We start from the raw sequence: 21,580 nt of genomic DNA on the forward strand, positions 1-21,580 counted from the left end.
TACTAAACAGCTGAGGATATGGAGTTGTGAGTGAGGCATTGTTCAAAATATAAAACCTCCTTTTACCCAATCTGCACACATGGCATATCAGCAAACATGCTTTTCAACAGTGTGTCAAATAGTATCAATAATACTCTGAACAATACTGTTGAAGAGGCTTGAAAAAATGTAGTGTTTATATAATATGTTTGGAAGTTAAGGAACTGAAACTTTGATGGAGCGACATCATTTTATTATGTTAAATATTCATAGTCAAGCAATATCTAATCAGCAAACCCTCAAAATGGTCAGACCAAAACTATTTTGATCGAAAAACGTATAAAATCATTAAAGGCTAAGTAATGTTATCGACAAGGAGTCCTGTACCCGTAGCATGCACAAGGGTATCTAAAGAAACGCATGGTACATCAAATAAACACAGTATAATGAAGGGATTTCTACAGTTAGGCACTAATCATCTCCAAGCTCATGACCAAAGGGTTGAGGTAAAATAAGAACTTAAAAGAAAGTTTTAATTCTCAGATCAAATCAATTTGTATTGCTGAATATCTCTATGTGTGTCTGCGTCTCTCCAGCATATCTGCTCACACAGATACTGCTACAATCAATGGGTCAACATGGATACATGTATTTCAATATGATAATCTGAGAAACATATGATTAGTAATAGAATAGTAGAATAAAGAAAAAAGTCCCTTACCGTTAATGTGAAACCAGAAGAAGGCATCTATTCTCACACTCCTCTGCCAACCATGGCGCTTCCTTGTGGACTATGTCGTCCTATGAATGTTGTGCCCGAGTCTTCAGTGTGACATTACCCTGACACCCCCTTACACACACACACACACTTACATACCTACACACACCACGTGACTCCCTCACCGCCACTATCATGTCTAGTGCATGCATATTCAAATGCAGAGGCAGTGGTACTGTATAAGACAGACAGCTATTTGTTAACACCAGTCCAATGCTGGCCTGCGACCAAACTGTATTATAGTCTAGTTGTCATGGATGTTGTTGCATCACATGTTTTGGTTATTTTTATAAGGACATATACAAAACCATCTATCCATCCATTCACATATACAGCCAGGCATCCGAACAGTAAGCCACCTATCTGTCAATCAGCCTTCTATCTAACAAACTCCATTTCCCATGAGCACTAGCGATCACTCACAAAATCATGAGACCCATCATGGGACCGTGTAACCCGACTCTTTAACAGCAGTGTTTTGGGTCACCTATGCTGGCAGTATGGCGGTAGAAACCATCGCACCTGACTGGGAGTTTGACCGTTTTGACGACGGTTCCCAAAGTAAGTACAGCCCCGACCTGCAGTGAAGCATAGCGACGTGCTTCACATTAGCATCCAGTGCTACGCTGCTGCTAGCAGGCTGCCGCGTCACTAGGCGCCGTCTATTTGCTGGCACGGAACAGATGCGACTGTTACTTGCAAACAACAGCTCGTCATATGGACACATTTAAAATGTATTTCACTTTGTTTTCTTCATGTGAACGTCCGGCGCACCCAGCCCAGTTGTAATGTAAAGGAGAACTTCGTACAATGAAGCAACAGCAAAGTTAGCTGACGTTAATCACCGCCATCGCTACAGCTGACCAGTTTGACAGCCTCAACACTCGACACTTGGGTAGAAGTGACAGCAGCTCACACAGCTGACTGTAACCACACAAGCCTTTCATTAAAGCAAACAGACATTGGTAGTTAATATCCCCATGCACCCAGCAGACACGGAATGGGGTTGGATATTTATTCTTTCTTTTTTTATAAACGATAGAGTACGACTCTTTTTAGACTGGCCCCGTTAACTAGCTGTTTACATGAGGATCAGTGTTCATCTGCAGCATCACTGCTGAAGTGTCCTTGATCAAACCCTCCACTCTGCAGAAATACACACAGAGGTTCAACTGAAGAACTACGGCAAGTTCTTGGAGGAGTACACCTCTCAGCTGAGGGGCATCGAGGAGGCTCTGGATGACTCCATCGGGGACGTGTGGGACTTCACACTGGACCCCATCGCCCTGAAGGTAAAACACCAAACACTGGTGGCTGAACATCAACCTGTAAAGACTGACATTGTTCTTACACCATATACACTTTGTGCAACTTCCTTCCTAAAACGCTCTGCTCTCTTTCAGCTTCTCCCATACGAGCAGTCGTCCTTATTGGAGTTAATTAAAACAGACAACAAGGTAGGTTAACTAAAGACAAAACACAATCTGTAATTTGAAGTCTCCTGGTTCTCCCTTTTTTTTTCATAATGACTTTTATACTGTGTTGTGTGCAGGTTCTGAACAAAGTCATCACTGTTTATGCTGCTCTCTGTAGTGAAGTAAAGAAGCTCAAGTATGAGGTAAGCATGGTCAGAATAGTGTTGTTGTGTGTATCCTTGAGGTCTAACAAATGTGATGAATGCATTTCCTTCCAAAGGACAGTATTGTAAAGCCAGCATTGTTTACATCCGTGTTTACTAGCTTGCAGTCCTCTTCTTCTGCCTACGCTGGCACATTGCTGCACATCTTGGCGTGTTCCCGCTACTTGTTGATCAGTGGAATAGTGTGACACCATTGGGTAGGACTGTGTGTCGAGATGAACAAAATAGGAACCTACTCCTAGGAACACAGCTGCATGTCGCTGCTAGGTCTAAATGAATCTCTCCAGTGTGAAGAGTTGTTGATATCCCATGTTTGTGTTGTGCTGTGAGATGCACATTCTGATTCCGTGTCCTGATTTAATGTTCCCTTGCAGGCAGAAACCAAGTTCTACAATGGCTTATTGTACTATGGAGAGGGAGGTAATCCATCACATATTACTATTTACTCTCCTTCTTGGTTTGCCCTTCGTGGTACACGGTAATTCTCGACCAACTGATGAGAAATAAAGACACGTATGTGCGTTTGTGTTACAGTGTCTGACACCAGCGTTGTTGAAGGAGAGTCCCAGATTCAAATGGGCCGATTTATCTCATTCCTTCAGGTAGGCGGTGAATACTCGGAACAGTCGAAACATTCTGCATTCAGTTGGAAGTCACGATACCATCTTCTGTGTTTGCTCTCTGGCAGGAACTGTCCTGTTTTGTGTCAAGATGTTATGAAGTGGTGGTCAACATTGTTCATCAGCTGGCTGCCCTCTACAACAGCAACAAGTAATGTAGCACAGTGAATGTACTGTTCTTGTTGGATTGGCTCGTATACCCGTGTTGTGAAAAGCGCTTTTGTGCTCTTCATGCAGACAAAGAAACAACAACTTACAGACTGCATTTCCAGTTTAAGTACTTGTGTCTCTTACAACGTATAACAAAATGTACAACAGCATTTCTCCTTTCATATCTCAGGGGTACAACAAAAATCATTGAGTCGTCAGGTGTCCATTTCCAGGTGGGTTTTAAGGATTTGGTTCATTTTAGTCGTCAAACTCTCTTCTCTATCTCATCTATCTAAATAGTTTTGTGTTCCCTCTGCAGACAGTGTACGAACACCTCGGGGAGTTGTTGGTGGTTCTGCTCACACTCGATGAGATAATGGAAAATCACGGCACACTGAAAGATCACTGGAAGATGTATAAAAGGTCAACACACACACACACACACACACACACACACACACACACACTGCAAACAGGAAGACAAAGGAAAAGCTCAATTCCAGAAATTCAATTTTTTTTGGTACTGAAGACAACATTCACCTGTTAGAATTTTAAACTATCGGGATGACCATGAAGGACACCTCTCAAATGGTTTATAACAGCAGATTGAAACCATACAATCAAGAAAAAATGTCAAAAAATGTTTGTGATAAAAGAAAATACCTCCTACAAGTTTTCAACTTAACTACAGTACATGTACGTAAATCTAATCTAGAAGGATATTTTGTATTAAACCCTGCATTTTCCTGCATTTATTTAACTAATTACATCTGTTGGAATCAGATAATGTTTTCTGATATATTCCAACATAAGTGCTTTGATATATAAATCATGTGCAGCCTATAGTCTTGTGTAATCGCTTTCTCTTACTGTAGGTTGTTGAAGTCTGTGCACCATAACCCGGGGAAATTTTCCATTCCTGAAGAGAAGCTGAAACCGTTTGAGAAGCTCCTGCTCAAGCTTGAGGGACAGATGCTGGATGGCATGATATTGCAGGTGACTTCACTTCTTTGTTGTACAATTCATTTTCTGAGGTAGAAGTGTTTGCTGTAAAGTCAAGAGTTTAGTTTTGTGCCAATATGCAAACGGAGATCAATCTGGTCATTTTAAGGCTGTGTACTTGAGTGAATATATTCTGAGCACCATTAACCTCCTGATGTTTACTGTGTGACAGGCCTGTGTGGAGCAGAGATTCGATGATCCCGGGGAAGGAGTAGCGGTCTCCAAAAACAGTGCCTTTGCCGAGGAGTTTGCCTTCAACATTCGCACCATATTCACCAATGTTGAGTCCAAAATTGGTCAGTTTCTCTTCTCACGATCGACTAGTTCTTGCTCTTTTGCTGCAACTTTCAATGATTAATGCGTCTGCGTGTCTGTGTTGTTTTCAGGTGAACCTTCAGAGATTGACCAGAGGGATAAGTATGCCTGCGTCTGTGGTCTATATGTGCTTCACTTTCACATCTTCAGGAGTGTCGACAAGAAGTTCTACAAGGCGCTGCTTGACATCTGTAAAAAGGTAGCTCTCGGCCTGCCTCTTTTCTCTATCGGGGACTTTTTTTTTAATCGTCTTGCGACAGTGGAAACCTCTCGATCACGTGGGTTTGTGTCTGCCTTCTCCTCCAGGTTCCAGCTGTCACTCTGACTGCAAACATCATCTGGTTTCCCGACGCTTTCCTCATTGCTAAGGTCCCGGCCGCAGCGAAACTGATGGATAAGAAGAGTCTGCAGGCGATCAGAGCGCAAAGAGACACCTACCTGCAGCAAAGAGCTCAGGCGCTAACCAAGTCAGTGGGGCCGAAGATCAGTCACGTTTACTTTGTTTCATTCAGAGTTATTTTAGATTTGTATAATCCGATGGCTTCCGTTGTCTCTTCTCTTCAGGGATGTGCAGTCCTACTACGTGTTTGTAACTTCCTGGATGATGAAGATGGAGTCCATCTTGTCCACGGAGCATAAGGGTGACAAGTTGGCAGAAGACCTGAACAGCAGGTGTAATGTGTTTGTACAGGTAAGGACCGACGATGCTGTCTCCTAACAAGTCTCAGCTACACTAGACCTACAAAGACCAGCTCCCAAAATGCATTGATTATGCCATTAAAACAGAGAAATGCCTGTATTTGTTGAGTCTTGTCATGATAAACTGACTTTATAAGATTATTTAAAAAGTGGCGTGCCGTTACATACAGGTTTGTTGAGGATATAACGTCTTTAATAACGGCTCCTGTTCCTCACAGGGCATCCTGTATGCATACAGCATCGGCACCATCATCAAAACCACGATGAACATGTACATGTCGATGCAGCGGCCCATGACCAAGACCTCTGTCAAAGCTCTGTGTCGACTCGTTGAATTGCTCAAGGTGTGTGTGTGTGTGTGTGTGTTTGAGTGTCTCCGTACTTTTCACCAGTGCATTGTTTGTTTGAGAATAAGGTCATGTGATGCGTCTCTCCCCTCAGGCTGTGGAGCACATGTTTCACAGGCGGTCCATGGTTGTAGCGGACTCTGTTTCTCACATCACTCAGCAGCTGCAGTCGCAGGCCCTCAACGCCATCGGCGTCGCCAAGGTAAATACAAACAATACGAATATTGGTATTCACAGGAGGAGTTTATGGAGTTGTGACATTTAATTTACTTCACTTTTATGCGACGCTACGTGTTTTTGTTCCCGGCAGAAAAGGGTGATCTCTGACAAGAAGTATAGCGAGCAGAGGCTGGACGTGCTGTCGTCTTTGGTTCTGGCAGAAAATGCTCTGAGCGGGCCGAGCACAAAGGAGCGACGCCTCGTGGTGTCTCTGGCACTGTGTGTCGGCACTCAGCTGGTACGTTGGGACAAGTTCGTTGTTGACGGGACGCTTTCTCAGCTTGACACTGAAATCTCTTGCTGTCTTGTAGAAAACGTTCAAAGATGAGGAGCTGCTTCCGCTGCAGCTCGTGTTGAAGAAGCTGGATCTGATCAGTGAGCTGAGTGAGAGGTGGGCTTTTCTCTGCTTTTGATCATGTTGAACAAAATTCCCAAGTGCTAATTTGCTACTCGGTGCATGACACGAACTGCCTTTGCTCCGTCTGCCAAGAGCTGGCAAAGTGATTAACCCTCCAGGCAGCGAAGAAGAATTCCAGAAGTTCAAGAAGATGCTGCTGCTCTCCAGCCAGCTTTCAACATCTGGTGTCATAGACAGCCACGTTGTTGTGCTCATGAGCAAAGAGCTTGCGCTGTAGTGTCGTGGGGTTTCTCGATGTTGATGATCGATGGCTTGGACTTTAAAGTTGATTTAACCTTAATATCTAAAAGCTGGCTTAATACTTATTTGCTATGTGACTCGTGGTGAGATACCACAGGATTCTCACTAACCAGGAACTCAGTAACGAACTTCCAGGTTTCTTCAGTTCACGCGGGTTGATTTGCATCACACAGAGTACAAGCAAAACAAAGTTATCCGGATTCAACTCTCCCCAACAAAGAAATGTACCTTACTTCATAACCTCGTCCCCCTATTCATGATCGCCCCCTCCTCTTACTCATCAGCGCTCAACTTTCCTCTGAACAGTCATTTTGTTCATCATGCATACAGTAGGGATTCATAACGGGTTTTCAGATCCGGTTCCCTGGGCGCGTTTTGGACATCTGGGCACATGAGATGTACTGTTGGTCTACTAATGAATCAATATCAGGAGAGACACCTGTCAGAGGATCCTACTGGTCCCTGTTTGTCGTCAGACTAACTCTCAACAGGAATGCAGTTAAATGACCAGTGTCTATGCATATTCTATGAATGGGCCCATGTGCTGTTTGGATTTAGCTTCAATCTGTCGTCCCCCCCCCCACTGGCTTTGACAACACAGTCCTATGTGTGTCACCGTGACCAGAGAAACGCCGGACATACACAAAGGGCATCCTGTTTCCTGGGGCCTTTTTTTGGGTGACATTGCTGCCGGTCTCAACTAGACCATACCTCATTTTAGGAGTCGTGAAATGCATGAAACACGTGACTGTTCATAGGTCTATGCAGATGCACAAACTGAGTTTGATCCAAAAGATTATAAAGTGTAATTGTAATTGGAATCTGCTTGAAGAGCTGTGTTGAGTATTTCCCTCTTGCAAGAGAATTAAATTGAACAAAGACAACTTTGATTAACATAGAAATATTCTACAACAAAAGATAACTGAGAACAAACACTTTTATATAACCAGATCATTAAGATGCTGACATCTCAACTACACATTCATCACTCCGGCACGTGACTGTCGTCGGTTATCTGAACCAAACATTTTTAATTGCATCTTGACACTTGGATGCGAAGGTTGGACCAGAACTTTGTTGAAATTCTTGGCACAAATCCCTTTCATGTAAGCGATGTGATGTTTTCTGTGACCTACTTGGAGAGTCTTCTGGCATACGACCGTTTTCCCTTTTATTCCACAGGGTCAAGCTGCAGTGTGACTGTAGTTTCCTGTACTGGCACCGAGCTGTGTTTCCCATCTACCTCGACGACGTATACGATTACGCCGTGGACGCAGCACGAATACACGTAAGCGATGTTTATCGTACTCGGCCCAAGTTTCCTGACGCCGTCGTACCTCTTTCTAGGAACTGCCGACTTTCTTATTTCTAAGAAATGTCTTCTTATGAAACCAACCGTGTTGTGTTCAGCACGGTTGGATGATGTTGTTCTTCAACAAGGGGAAACTTACATTGCTGAATACCTGGAAGACTGAATATCTTCTCATTCTTACGAGCTTTTAAATGTGACCGGTTTCCCTTCTGCTTGTGTCTGATTGGCTGCTCCGGTGCTCTGCCTTCCTGGATGACGTCTGTGATTTTTGCCGGAGCAGTACATGTTTAGTGCACTGAGGGACAGTGTGCCCTCCATGCTGTACGCCAAACACATGGAGTCATGTGACCAGCTACTGGAGAGCTACGACAAGGAGATCATGGACGTGTTCAACGAGGTGAGAACAGAAGGAAAAAGGGGTGTACAGGTGTCGGGACATTTGATTTAAATACTTTTGTACAAATCAAAGAGCTTTTGTAGTCTCATCCTGAACCTTCATGTGCATCTTGTTCTCATTGTAACTCTTGTAGCACCTGCTGGACAAGCTGTGTAAGGAGATCGAGAAGGACCTGCGTCTCTCCGTCCACACACATCTGAAGCTGGACGACAGGAACCCGTTCAAAGTTGGCATGAAGGACCTGGCCCACTTCTTCTCCCTCAAACCCATCCGATTCTTCAACCGCTTCATCCTCATCAAAGGTGATGGAAACACTGTGTCCGTCCATGTACACGTGTGTGATATCTCACCAGTAAGCTGCGTGTGGTCGTACGAAGGGAAGCCGGCTCAATGTCATCATAAGACGGTGTACCGTGAAATGAAAGATGACGCTGAAGGTGTAACTTCAAAGACTATTTGTTTTATTTTCCGTGCAGCCTATGTGACCCACTACCTGGATAAGACCTTCTACAACCTGACCACGGTCGCTCTCCATGACTGGGCCACCTACAGTGAGATGAGAAACCTCGCCACGCAGCGCTATGGGCTCACGATGACGGAGGCACACTTGCCCAGCCAGACCCTGGAGCAGGTCTGTGCGGTTGCACCGTCCACCACGTGACAGAGGGGGGAGTTCTTGATCAAAGACGTGAAGGTGGTAGATGGTTGGTTATTAACTGGAGCTCCGGTGTGTTTCCTCTTCAGGGTCTGGACGTTCTGGAGATCATGAGGAACATTCACGTTTTTGTCTCGCGCTACCTTTATAACCTCAACAACCAGGTAAGACTTGTCGCGTCCACGCTCACCTTCCGTCTCTTGAACCAAGCCGTTGTTTGTGCTTTGTATACAGTTTTTTCGCTTTCCGACAGATCTTCGTCGAGAAGGCCAGTAACAACAAGCACCTGAACACCATCAACATCCGTCACATCGCCAACTCCATCCGGACCCACGGCACAGGCATTATGAACACCACGGTGAGTCTACAGGGAAGGCAGCGGTGCGTGTTTTAGTCCCTTTGTACTTGTATTGGGTGTATTGAGGGTTTTGCTGCACCTGTTGCACATCTTCTCTCTTCTTTCATCAGGTGAATTTCACATACCAGTTCCTGCGGAAGAAGTTTTACATCTTCAGTCAATTCATGTACGACGAACACATCAAGTCCAGACTCATCAAGGACATTCGCTTCTTCAGAGAAACAAAGGACCAGTCCGATCAGAAGGTAGTCTGTCCAAATTCATTTTACGCAAACAAAGCACCATGGACAGATGGGGAATATTTTTCAGAAAATGCTTTAGTTTGGTCTGGTGGCAAATGGCCGTGTTAAGTTTTCATATTAACAGACACAGACTTTCAGATAAGCCCGCCATGAAAACGGGCTTTTCTCGATTTTCTGTTCTTGGAACTAGTTAGCTGCCTAATCCTCCTGAAGTGTCCGTTTTTTTAAAATACTGCGTTTTCACATCACTTTGGCACAATAACATGGCTCCCTGCCACGGGCTCTTGTTCAGCTGTAGCGTTCCGTGTTTTTGTTGCAGTATCCATTCGAGCGAGCGGAGAAGTTTAACCGCGGCATCAGGAAGCTGGGCATCACTCCTGACGGCCAGAGCTACCTGGACCAGTTCAGACAGCTCATCAGCCAGATTGGTGAGAATAACACATAAATGCTGATCTGTTCTTGGCATTTCATATTAGAAATGTAACTGCAGGTGCAGGCAAATTTTAAACCAACACTGATTTGACCCTCTTTTGCAGGCAACGCCATGGGCTATGTGCGTATGATCCGCTCTGGAGGCCTCCACTGTTGCAGTAGTGCCATCAGGTAAAAGAGAGTGGCTCGACTGCAGGTTGTGTGTATTTCTGCTGTTAATATGAAGGGAGCAAGCCTCTGAAATGCCTGATTAACTGGATACTTAATTAGTTTTATGTACATATTAGGTTAAATCCAATTAAAGCTCATGTCCACTGAAGTGTTTTCTGTCATATCTCACTGGTATGTTTTAATGTCCGTGTCTTCTCCAGGTTTGTGCCCGACCTGGAGGATATAGTCAACTTTGAGGAGCTGGTGAAAGAGGAGGGACTGTCGGAGGAGACCCAGAAAGCTGCTAGGTAGGGCAAATGCTCTTTATTTCTCCAAATGATAATTTGCATTTAGGGGATATACTCTGGTGTATGTGGGACGGGGGTTAATGTAAGTCTCGCTCCAGTAAGTGTAACTGTAGAATTCAGTCTGGGCTTAATATTTCTGTCATGCACACAAACAGCTGTGTTTCAGTTGCGTCTATGGTCAAAAAATGTCCAGATATTTTCAGTGTATTTCCATTTTTACTCCTGCAGAGGGCACCACAGCTATAACAACAAATAGGAAAGGAAACATTACCTGTTGTTTGCACGGTCATTTCCAGTGTCCTAGATTCAGTGTTGGGAGATCTGACCAGCAACTCTGCCGAGGGCACGGAGTACTTCAAGATGCTGGTGGCGGTGTTTGCGCCCGAGTTTCGCAGTGCCAAGAATATGCACCTGAGGAACTTCTACATGATTGTACCCCCACTGGTCAGTGCCAAGACCTGTCGTTTGTTTCCATGCTGCTACCCGTCACGCTCTTTTCTCTGTCCATTTGTTCAACAACTCTCTATGCAGTGTTTCATTTTAATCTCGCCCATAGACGGTGAATTTTGTGGAGCATTCCATCAGCTGCAAAGAGAAACTCAGCAAAAAGAACAAAACTGGAGCTGCGTTCACAGATGATGGCTTTGCTATGGGTGAGTACGTGCTATACGACATCGGCTCAATGCGCTACACTTCTTTCTTTTTGGTCTTTTCACTAACCTCCACTCCGTTGCCACTGTGGCTCTCGTTCTCGCAGGCGTGGCGTACATCCTGAAGCTGCTGGACCAGTACCTGGAGTTTGACTCCCTGCACTGGTTCCAGGCCGTCAGAGATAAGTACAAGAAAGAGATGAAGGCTGTGGTGAAGGAGCAGAGCGTCCAGACTGCCAGCCAGGACGAAAAGTTGCTGCAAACGATGAACCTCACTCAGAAGAGGCTGGACGTCTACCTTCAGGTACAATCCCTGTTGGGTTCGTTTTAACAGGAAGTATAATGTAGCCCTGGAGTCAGCGAGTTGTTTTACGTGACTTTTGACAAATTGGCAGCATTAAAAGTTTGCCGAATTAACTATTGTCTGTTCCTGTTTGTAATGTAGCCATGAATGTACTCTCACTGACTTTGATAATGAAGAAAAACTTCAAAAAGTGATGATTCTTAGGCAGGTTCTGACATTTTAAGAAGAGTCTTCACAAAACTCCTCCTCCTCCAGATAATGATATCCTCAGGGTGAGGAAGCCAAATTGAATCTAAATAAGTGTTGTGTTTTCAGATCCGACTAAGTTACGACTCAAAGAGGAAATACAACCGTTGCACATTGCAGCAATTAGGAGCTAATGGGTTTTTAAGTACCTTAATTGCCTCCATCAGCTGCTGGTCGTATTAATAAGCCGGCCGTACTACAATAACCAGCTTCCTGATGCTTTTAGAACCCCGCGGAGCAGCTTTCCCTTTCACCTCGAGCAGCATCTTTGCCTCGCGTCTGACAACCTCTGATGTAAACCATTTGTTCACTCTGACCTCGTTTGTCTTCCTTTCTCTTCAGGAGTTTGAGCTGCTCCACTTCTCGTTGAGCAGCGCGCGGATCTTCTTCAGAGCAGACAAGACTGCAGCCGAGGAGACTCAGGAGAAGAAAGAGAAAGGTTAGGTGGTGTTGTGATGATTAATGGAGTCTTTTAATTATGCAAAACCACTGGCACAGAGAGAGAGAGTACTATGATTAATGAAGGATGAGGTCAGTGCGTCTTTATCCTCCTTTAGATCTCAGAAATAACTCACTTGCCATTCATTATAAAGACAGTATATTTCATATTTGATTGTTGGTCAGCTATTTCCACTACTCTATCTGTCCAGCTCTGTTGTCCTTGTCCCTAGCTGTTGTTTCTATTCCTGTATCCGTGCATTGTGACAAAGTATTGTTTGGCACGTGCATGCATACTTGGCCAATGAAGCTGATTCTGTCTCTGATTCTTTTCACCAGAAGTCCCTGGCAAAGCAGGAGGTCTTCCAGATGTGTCAACCCTCACTGAGCCCATCTCAAAGTGACCGTCACCGTGAGAACAGCAGATCAGTGTTCATGACTTCATTTAATGTAAAGTGAGGCTCGCTAGAAGAGTGAGTGTGAAGAGAAGAGCTGATATTGTTTCTCTTTACATCTCGTGACAAAACAATCATCTTACGTCGAGAAAGAATGTGTACTTAAAAGTGCTACTGCAGGAAGTGTCTTCTTTTGTTTCCATTCTACAGAAACATGACATCTCTTTATAGTGTTTGCAACATCTAATAAATTCAATTTTGAATTAGTAGCATTTATGCAAGCGACTGCAATTAGAAATGGTCAGGTGGTGTAACAAGTGTAATGTAAGTCAATGCTTTCTTCCGCCACACTGCCTTTTAATACTTGTAGTCCGGATGGACTGGATTGGTTTTCCTCCAGTAGAAGCCTCAGCTATGCAGAAACACAATCTGTCACCGATTTGAGTCTTGAGTTTTGATTTCAATACTTTGCTACATCTGTTTTTGTCCAATTTCCTAATTGTGATTGAATGTCCGTGGCCTTTAACGGCAGCTCTTAGAATTTTTTCAATGACTAATCTTTTCATGTTCATGTGCCATATTTGTCGACTGCTATTTTTTTGTTTTGTACATTGTATAAGTTGTGTATGTGCCTTTCTAAACTGTTTCAACAACTTTAATTCATGTAGAAATAATCCTGATCTGAAAGTGTAGCATAGTACAAACGTGTCTTTATTTATCTGCAGCACTGAAGATGTATCATTACTTTTGTATCTATCAACATGTGTTACATGTGAAAGTTAGGCCAGAATTTGGTCATAATGACATTCCATGAATTGACTTGCTTGAAGAGAAAGTTCTGTAAAGTCTTTGAAGACTAATAAATCTTGCACTTTCAACAATTGAACGTCTCCATGAGCTGTAATGAAATCCTTCAAATTGAAAATGAAGATACAAAAGGTTTTAAGGCACAGATTTTGTTTAGTACATTGTAATTACTACATTATAATTAGAAATGACTCCAAGGAGTAACTAAAGAGCAATAAACACACACGCAGCGGTTCAGGAAAGCCTTTTCTGCTTTAATACAAAGAAAAGAAGCTTTGAACTTCTGAAAATACAAGATTGGTCTGGATTTTTTTTTCTCCTCAATTTGACAATTTTCCGTTTGCTATGAAATGCTGCTTTTCACTGCTGTTCAAACAGCTTGAATTGAAATGCATCCCATGTTTTACGTTGGACTCCAAACTTGGGGGGATGATCTCCATGTTTATTTCTTCTTCTTTGTTGTTTTTGGCTGAGAATCAGGCCTTTCCACAGATGACATTTTAATTTTGTATTATTTTGATGTAAGTGCCCGCAGTGCCATGTGACACCCTGTCCAGCAGATCCAGAAATGTCCTGTTGCGTCCACATATTGCATCCATGCTCACCTCATAAAAACGAGGTAAAAGGCAGGGCAAAATTTCTTCCAAAATAGATGTCATATATATATATATACATACATATATATATATATAGCAATCATATATACACATTCGTACATACATATACTAATTTATGTGATGCAAAGAAACAAAAAATGTACACATTTCTTACAAAATTGTAACAAAGACTGGAAATTGTTTTGTTTGCTCCGGAGCAACGTCGTGTCGCTGTTTAGCCTCTGCGAGGATTTGTCCACACTTGTGGAAACCAAAAGGAATCTCCCAGATTTGTGTCCATGTTCAACCGGCACAGAACTCCCAGAGGGAGAGAGTGTGAGACAGAAATACAAAGGTTGAAATAAATGTAAATGGGAGATAGAAAATAAAAGAGTGAGATGAAAAGGGATGCATGTGGAAAAGTTGCATGAACCCCCCCCCCCCCGACCCATAACTAAAAAAATGGAAAAAGGAAAAAAAAAATATCAGGGAGTGTTCACATTAAAAAAAATCACAAACAAATTTTGTGTTCTTTTATTACTAAATATAGTGCAACAATAAACATTGCATTTCTTTCACCCTTTCACTTGCGTCTGAGGATGCTAACTTTCCTCGCCTTTTTTTTTTTTTTCCTGTTCGTAAACCTGGTTCTGTCACTGTCCTGTGCCACAGGGTCAGTCCTCCTTTCTAAAAGAAAACAAGCTTCAGATTCAGAGACGTAAACATAACACAGACCCTGCTCAAAAAAAACAGGAGGAACATAAAGAATAAAAATAGAACAAGTGTTGGTGTTTTTGGGCAGCGTGACATTTTGGAAAGGCAGGGCAGTTTTTGATGATGGTGGCGACGACCCCCACAGTCAGATAGCCAAATCCTCGAGGAATAAAAACCGAGCCGTGTCAACCACAGCGCCCCTCCTGGACAACAGCGGTGTGTGCAGGAACCGGTGCGGCCCTCTGGACTGGTCGGGCCTTAGAAGGCCTGCTGGGCTGGGTTGTAGTTGAATGTTGTTGGCACGTGAGGCCTCTCTTCAAGCTTATCATACTCCAGATGAAATTCCTTTGAGATGCAAACAATATTTTAACATTGACAGAAAAAGCTCTAATCCACAACAGGAGTCAGTAAAACTTGATGAAAGACAAAATTCCTACCTTGGCTACTTTCCTCCAGTTAAGACAATCAAAAAAGTAGTAGGTTCCCCTCTCGTAGGTGTTGGTCTTCAGTGTGGGCTCCATGCCAGGCGCCCTCGTTATCCAAACCCGCTCCTCTTTGTGGTACCTCCAGTCCCGGTTGAAGCTGAAGAGTGACGTCATGGACGAGGAACGAGATAAAAGAAAGAGAAGAAACCAAGTGATTGATTTTCACCCCAACTCTCCCTCTAAAGATCGGAGGAGCTACTGGCTACCTTCCGCACGCTTGACTGACGATTTGTAGAACTTTAAAATCACATTCAAAAACAAACATGATCAAACTGCTGTTAGGTACTCACAGCTCTACTGCCGCCAGAAGCTGTAGCAGGTCTCCACCGTTCATGTAGTACAGGTAGAACAACAGGTCTTCACCATATCGTGCCAGTTTAATTACAGCCAGCTGGAGGCAGAACAGCGAAGAACAAAGAGCATTAGTTCTGTACCTACATGTACAACCTGGAGACTGCAACCAGTCATTGTGGCCGGTTCTGAAGCTCAGCATTACCTTGTCCCTTATGTGGATGTTGGTTAAGTATTCAGACGGAACGTGGAAGTCTGAAAAGGAAAGAACAAGAAGACTTTTCTTAATTTACTGTCGTGCCAATGGAGAGATGTGAAGATCGATGCTTTTTGTCTACACTATGAAAATCATGACGCAACACCCAAACTGCCATTATGCGAATGCTTTGAATGACCAGCTGTCATTGCTTATTGAATGGGTCCTCTCTTTCATCCTCCACCACATCACTAATGTGAAAGTCTTACCAATGTCTTGAGGTCGACATGGCGACGAGGCCCAAGGAGAGGCGAACTTGGGGTACAAGTTTCTGTCGGGAAGGAAAGTTGCAGTAAGTTCATCGCACGATGGACACCCAAACAGAAAGTAACAGCACAAACTAACACAGACTAGTGAAGCCAAAGCATCGATGTTGAAAACGTTAACGGGAGAGAAACTTCACCACATGTGAGTGAGACGATTAAACTCACTGTTAAGAGTGCTTTTAAAATCATCAAATCAAATCCTGTTGCATGACGGGAAGATATTTTTCAGAAAGTTTGCAACTGATATTTTAGCTGTTTGGCTAAAAGGTGCTGCGTATTGTGTGAAACACAATTTGTTGGTACAGTTTGGCATTTTTAGGCTTCACTGCTAATTACAATAGTGAGGGCAGAACCTGTTCGTAAAAACAAACATATTAAACTACATATTTGGTCCCTCAGTATGGTTGGATTATAGTGGTAAAGTTTTCTCAAACTAAGATTTACTCATTGAAAGGGAAAGCTGTGAGAACGGTAACCATCGTAATGGTCACGTAGCACTTAAATGGGCGACTTGAGTTTCGTTACAGGACTACTGATGCGTTGCTCACATTATCATTTGTTGGACAAACGCACACTGGCTGATGAAGCTCTAAACGCTACTGTATTCAGGGTGGAACGGCCGTCTTACTCTGGTGAGTTTAAGTTGAGTCCCAGTGTTGTGAGGTCACTTCCTAGCGCCAGATGCACCATCCCCGGATCGGTCTCTGCTGCCCGGATAAATGTCAGCAGGCCGATCATGCCGAATTGGTCTGTCACCATTCCTGAGGGAATGTTCGTCACCCGACCTGCGGCGGCAGGATAATTCAGAGTTCAACAAACCGCTGACACTGGACTGTGAACTACAGTTCATACTTACCGTCAATACATTACCTCCACATTTTAAACCCACACTTTGTGCACGCATTGGAGAGCAAACCAAGCCAATTATCTCTTTAAAAAACACGTGATGGTCACAGACAGACTAATGGAAAGATGATGATGGTCTGTATCATACTGAACATATTCTTTTGGTTTCCTCACTGCAGCCTATCCAATCATTATCTAACCCCAAATGCAGGGTAGAGAGCCCAACTGCCTCACCCAAGTTGTGCGATTAAGAAGGGATGTCTCAGTGGAATTGGAGCGATACGATTGGCTGAGAGGTCTCACCATCGGGCAACACCTGGATCCCTTTCTTCTGGTTGTTGTTCTGTGCTGAGGTCGTCTTGTCTCCGGGGAACTTCGGCCCATCTGCATTGGATGTGCTCTTGCTTGTGGAGTTCAAGTTCTGAAAACAAAAGAAAACCAGTTTAACACACAGAAGAATAAAAGAAGGATGATGGTCTTTAACGAGTAACCTTGACATCCGGTCAGATTGTGTCGTAGAGTCCTCGGGGGGGCTCACACTTACAGTTTTGCTGTCGTCGTTGTTCAACGTGGGGTCCTTATAGTTTGGCCCGGGCAGTGCAGGGAAGTCCTCGTTATGGATGGAGAAATCCTGCGTCTGTTCAGTTGATGGCTTCGTCACCATGCCAACTTGATGATGATGAACATAGTGAAGTAGAGATTACAATTCCCCAAAGTGTAACGAGCACACAAAAAAAAACCCCACAACAAATAGATAGCAAACCAAACGAAACCTTGGCTGATATTACGAACCGAATCAAGAGGCTAATATTAATTTCCTGTCCTAGGGGAACCTACTTCCTGTATCTTAATGTGTGTAAAAATAAGACACTTTCTACGGCCTAATGGCCTACCATAAGGAGCCCGTCCAGCCAGTGGGTTGAGCACCGGTGTTGGGTTTCCAGTCCCTTCCCTCCGACTCCTGTCTGCTAACGCAGGGAAGTCTGACAGATCCAGTCCCGTTACATTTTCACTCCCATCTGCAGTAATAGGAAGGGTAGGAACTTATAATATGTCGTGTCACCTTCAGCTCAATGTATCTGTGTAATAATGTGTCAATTATTAACTTGGTGGTGTATTTGTGTCAGCCTGTAACTGTATGAATAAATGCCCCCCCCCCCACCTAAGTATAAACTGCTGACCAAACACAACAGCTAATTTGAATAATAGTTACTCACCGTCTGTTTCAGCAGTCAGAGATAAATTGATACAATGTTTTCAGTTGTTCCAGAATTCATTTTACTTACAATTTTCTTTTACAAATCTCCACCAAAGAACACCCAGATTTCTTTCAAAAGAGCCAGATCAGATTAAACTGATGTTCACTCTGACCGTATGTTCACTCTGCGTCTAAAAGTAGTTCTGCTTCCTGCTCCAAGAAGACACTGTTCACTGCACTGTACAGGGAACGAGGTCATCTAGTCATGACAGCAGCTACGTCTTAACCGATGTGCAGCGAGGTATATTTAGGAAATGTAACTCTCACTGTGTTTCATGTAGAATAGATTTATTATATTCAAATTAAACACTCCCGTGTTTCTTTAAGTAAAACTTCAAACTTAACGGTCCCTTGGTATACCCACCTGAGTTAAACACACTAACCTGTGCCATTGAAGATGTTGCTTGATAATGAGTTGTTCATTCCAAACGCCTGATTGCGATTCATACCAAACCCTGACATGCTGCACAGAAAAAAAGAACAACAGAAGATGAGGCCAAAAATGAGCTTCTCCTTAAAACCCCTCTGTATCAGGAAGTGTAGAGGACACAAAGGACCGCACATCTCCACAAGGACGAGTGAGTTTTGCACCTGTTTATGGTGAAGGGCTGGCGTGCTGGCTGCTGTTTGGGCATACAGATGATACTGGGCGAGCTGCGGTTGGGGCTGCCGAGCCCCGAGCTGCCCATACTATTGGTCCTGCCGCTCATCCCGATGCTTTGACCGACCTGAGAGTGGTTCAACATGTTCCTCGTGTTCATCGGCAACGTCCCCCTGTTAAAACACCATCGGGTCCGATTAAGCGCATTTAAATCTTTGCTCACGACACGTCAACTGTCATCTCTGCTCCCAGGTATTTCTGATTTGTATGAACCACACAAGTATGCGTCTTAACTGAGTCTGCCTTCATTCCCACCTGCTTGGTGATGGAGGGGTGTGGAGGGACATGGTGGGGACCCCCGTTGTAGGGGTGATATGACTTGGTAGTGCCTGCGTGCCTTGCGTTAGATTTCGGTTTAACTGCGGCGTGCTGTTCCCCATGCCTCTTACCGAGAAGCCGAGTGCACCTGCAGAAAGACATGGAAGTAAAAACAAAGACCGTCAGACAACAAGAGAAAGTTCATCTGAAAAAAGTCCCACATTGTCACCTTTCGTAGATTTTTCCGGGATACATTTGCGAGAATTCCCCATAAATACCTGCACTCTAGTTCACGCACTATCTACAGGCGGGATTTCAGTTTAACTCCAAAATATGCAACATGTGAGAAACCTGCTACGGGAGTGTGACTGCAGAATGAAAAAGTAAAACACTTACTTTGTGGACCGTACAAACTTGCACCAAGCTGCGACAGCTGACCCGACGACGACGACGGCGAGGGAGACGACAGCATCTGAAGGAAAACATTTGAGGACTAGAAAGAGTAAGACGACTAGAAAAGGCCTCCACTGGTGTTGAATGAAGAAATGACGGGGAGTGTGCAGATAATGTGGGCAAAACTCACATCTTTGTCCGACCGATGTGGGAACATCGACGCCTGGCTGTAGTACATGCCTTCATCGGTGAAGTCATTATCGACTACCTCGACGAACTCTACAAATTTCTTTCTAGCACCAAACATGCCTTTTGTCACCTGGAGGAGAGAGAGAGAGCAGAGTTAAAGATGAGCAAGGGAAAGCAGGTGAGGAACGGGACGTACCCAAATACCATCTCAGGGTGAAGTTCACGTTTCTTATCTAAATACACGGATCCCTCTACAAAACCGTACGTTGAAAATGTCCACACTAATCTGCTTTGAGTTTTACCTTGAGTTGTTTCAATGTTGTACAGCTCCCCCGTTACAATATAATTGACAACACTGCACAACATTTATTCAGCATCTGATTGTTCCAGCACTTCCCTGACACTGAACGACCCTAATATTGAATCCACCTTTTAAACAGGACATGGCTTTTCTATGATTGCACCCTTACATGAAATGGAAAATTCTGGATGAATCATTTATTCTCGTTTCTTTGTAAATCACAATGAAATATTTGGCCTCTTGGGGTTTTGAAATAAAGTTTTTGAAGTGTGTCTATTTTGCAATGATGTACACGCATAAGGGAAGAGCATGTTGAACTTCTCTAACAAAATAAACTATTTATCCTGTCCATCACACGTTTTACATAAATCACGTGACAGCGGAACTAACCGTTAATGTTCTCTCTGTTAAACTACCACGGGAGTTAGAAGGCCTTAAAGGCTGAATAGTAACCTAATTTGACACTGTTGAGAACATTAACATCAGCAGTGCTAACATGCTAGTTAGCCACCACTAGTGTAGTTAGCTAGCGTTAGCAGGCTAACTGCTTACAATCAGTCTGTGTTAGCTTAGCTAGCACAAGTTCGCAAGCGGACTGCTTTAACCAGGAGCTAATTACCACAACATACCGAAACCTTCCAACTCCAACACAACCCGACTAAGCTACCGAGCAGCCGTCACTATAAGGCAGTGATGTGGGCCCTCTCTGCCTCCAGATATCCACAGTCAGCTGTCCGTTTTCTCGGCTCACTTTACGCTCCGTTTGCAGCAGCAGCAGCAGCAGCAGCAGTGACAATCTGCTGCAGCTAAAGGCTAAAGACTCGCTCCGTATCGAAACGGAGGAAAACAGTGGCATACACCGCTCATACCGAAGGCTGAAATGTGAGCCGAACTGATTTAATATGTCCCAAAAATAAGTAAAATATCCTCACCGCATCAATTTCCCTTCTCTACGTTAGATCCAAGATGGCTGTGTGTATTCTCAATCAAAGAGGGATAGCCTTTACCCTCTGACCTTACAACCTGCTGACCACTTCCGTACACACAACTGAACATGTCAGAAACAGAAAGTGTACTCCATCAGCCAGGGTGCGGAACAGTCACCCAAAAATACAACAAAGAACAAAAAGTATGTACATTTTTAAGTGAATATTAATAAAGACACCACTGTCAAGCCTCTACCTCCCTCCTGTGATCATAAGGTGTCTTTGCATTATTGAAACACTGCTGTCTGTAGCTGCAGTTACTACAGCGGATGCCTCTTTTAATGGTAATGTCACAATATTCAGATAGTACAGATTTGGTTAACTCAGTACCACAAGACAATGACATTGGCATCAAAGTAATGCTTTTACAGCTTTCCCTTGGCCTTAACGACCACGCAAATCAGCAAACAGCACTGGGGCCCCTAAAGTTCCCGGTTCACCTTATCAACTGGTTTGTGCTAAATCAATTACAAATTAGTTTGTTAGTAGGCATAATACAGGCTTTATTTATTATTATGATAATTATGATAATGTAGTTGTATAACCTTCAGCTTACATGCTGCATATTCTTTAACTGATTTTAATAATGCTACCACACAGCAAATCGGGGGCCAGATAAAAGCAGAAAAAAGCACACACTCAACTATAGTGTAGTAGGCTAACTATAGGTCTAACTATTATGAATGAACTTGAAAGCTCTTTCTTAACTTTGGAAACATCTGAGTTTTTTTGTCAAGAAATAATGAGCTTTTATGGACCTTTTGACTTGTCATTGCAGGAAAAGCAGGTCAGAGATGACATTAATGATGACGTCATTACATTCAGGGCTCTAGTAATCACCTAAATAGGACAATTAATTACTCCTGTGCTTTCCCATGCTACGGCATATCAAACTGTCTGCCATGGACAGGGTCTATAGTGGCAGTCACATGGTTCTACAGGGTTGTAGGCCCACTGTTGCCTGTTCAAGGCCCCCAGGC

General features: G+C 43.6%; 2 protein-coding genes across 7 annotated transcripts; one reads left to right on the forward strand and one right to left on the reverse strand.

Annotated features, from left to right (window-relative positions):
* Window positions 1-1,180: 1,180 nt before the first annotated feature.
* washc4 (WASH complex subunit 4) lies at window positions 1,181-13,168 on the forward strand. Of its 2 annotated transcripts, none has more exons than XM_079162594.1 (33): window positions 1,181-1,318; window positions 1,910-2,049; window positions 2,161-2,214; window positions 2,310-2,375; window positions 2,771-2,816; window positions 2,931-2,998; window positions 3,085-3,167; window positions 3,357-3,399; window positions 3,486-3,589; window positions 4,042-4,162; window positions 4,341-4,464; window positions 4,555-4,682; window positions 4,790-4,950; window positions 5,048-5,174; window positions 5,401-5,526; window positions 5,624-5,731; window positions 5,840-5,986; window positions 6,060-6,139; window positions 7,589-7,694; window positions 7,999-8,115; window positions 8,249-8,417; window positions 8,592-8,746; window positions 8,860-8,934; window positions 9,024-9,128; window positions 9,239-9,373; window positions 9,690-9,798; window positions 9,907-9,973; window positions 10,174-10,260; window positions 10,557-10,704; window positions 10,817-10,913; window positions 11,018-11,214; window positions 11,803-11,899; window positions 12,238-13,168. In XM_079162594.1, exons 1-33 carry the CDS (start codon window positions 1,258-1,260, stop codon window positions 12,300-12,302), a joined length of 3,516 nt encoding a protein of 1,171 aa, XP_079018720.1. In that variant the 5' UTR covers window positions 1,181-1,257; the 3' UTR covers window positions 12,303-13,168. The 2 variants fall into 2 exon arrangements, with proteins under 2 accessions (XP_079018720.1, XP_079018721.1); XM_079162595.1 differs by having other exon boundaries at window positions 12,241-13,168.
* A 954-nt stretch (window positions 13,169-14,122) lies between these two features.
* On the reverse strand, window positions 14,123-20,617 carry cnot2 (CCR4-NOT transcription complex, subunit 2). Of its 5 annotated transcripts, none has more exons than XM_079162602.1 (15): window positions 20,547-20,617; window positions 19,315-19,443; window positions 19,128-19,203; window positions 18,729-18,879; window positions 18,404-18,586; window positions 18,196-18,275; window positions 17,448-17,573; window positions 17,099-17,223; window positions 16,858-16,975; window positions 16,337-16,493; window positions 15,652-15,713; window positions 15,392-15,441; window positions 15,186-15,286; window positions 14,848-14,992; window positions 14,129-14,755 (listed from the first exon to the last, which is right to left on the reverse strand). In XM_079162602.1, exons 2-15 carry the CDS (start codon window positions 19,429-19,431, stop codon window positions 14,669-14,671), a joined length of 1,578 nt encoding a protein of 525 aa, XP_079018728.1. In that variant the 5' UTR covers window positions 19,432-19,443; window positions 20,547-20,617; the 3' UTR covers window positions 14,129-14,668. The 5 variants fall into 5 exon arrangements, with proteins under 5 accessions (XP_079018725.1, XP_079018726.1, XP_079018729.1 ...); XM_079162601.1 differs by having other exon boundaries at window positions 19,128-19,224; XM_079162599.1 differs by having other exon boundaries at window positions 14,123-14,755; window positions 16,858-17,223; window positions 19,128-19,224.
* Between the last annotated feature and the right edge of the window lie 963 nt (window positions 20,618-21,580).

The sequence above is a fragment of the Pholis gunnellus genome (genome assembly GCF_910591455.1).
Source record: "Pholis gunnellus genome assembly, chromosome: 7".
In the NCBI taxonomy this organism is placed as follows: domain Eukaryota; kingdom Metazoa; phylum Chordata; class Actinopteri; order Perciformes; family Pholidae; genus Pholis; species Pholis gunnellus.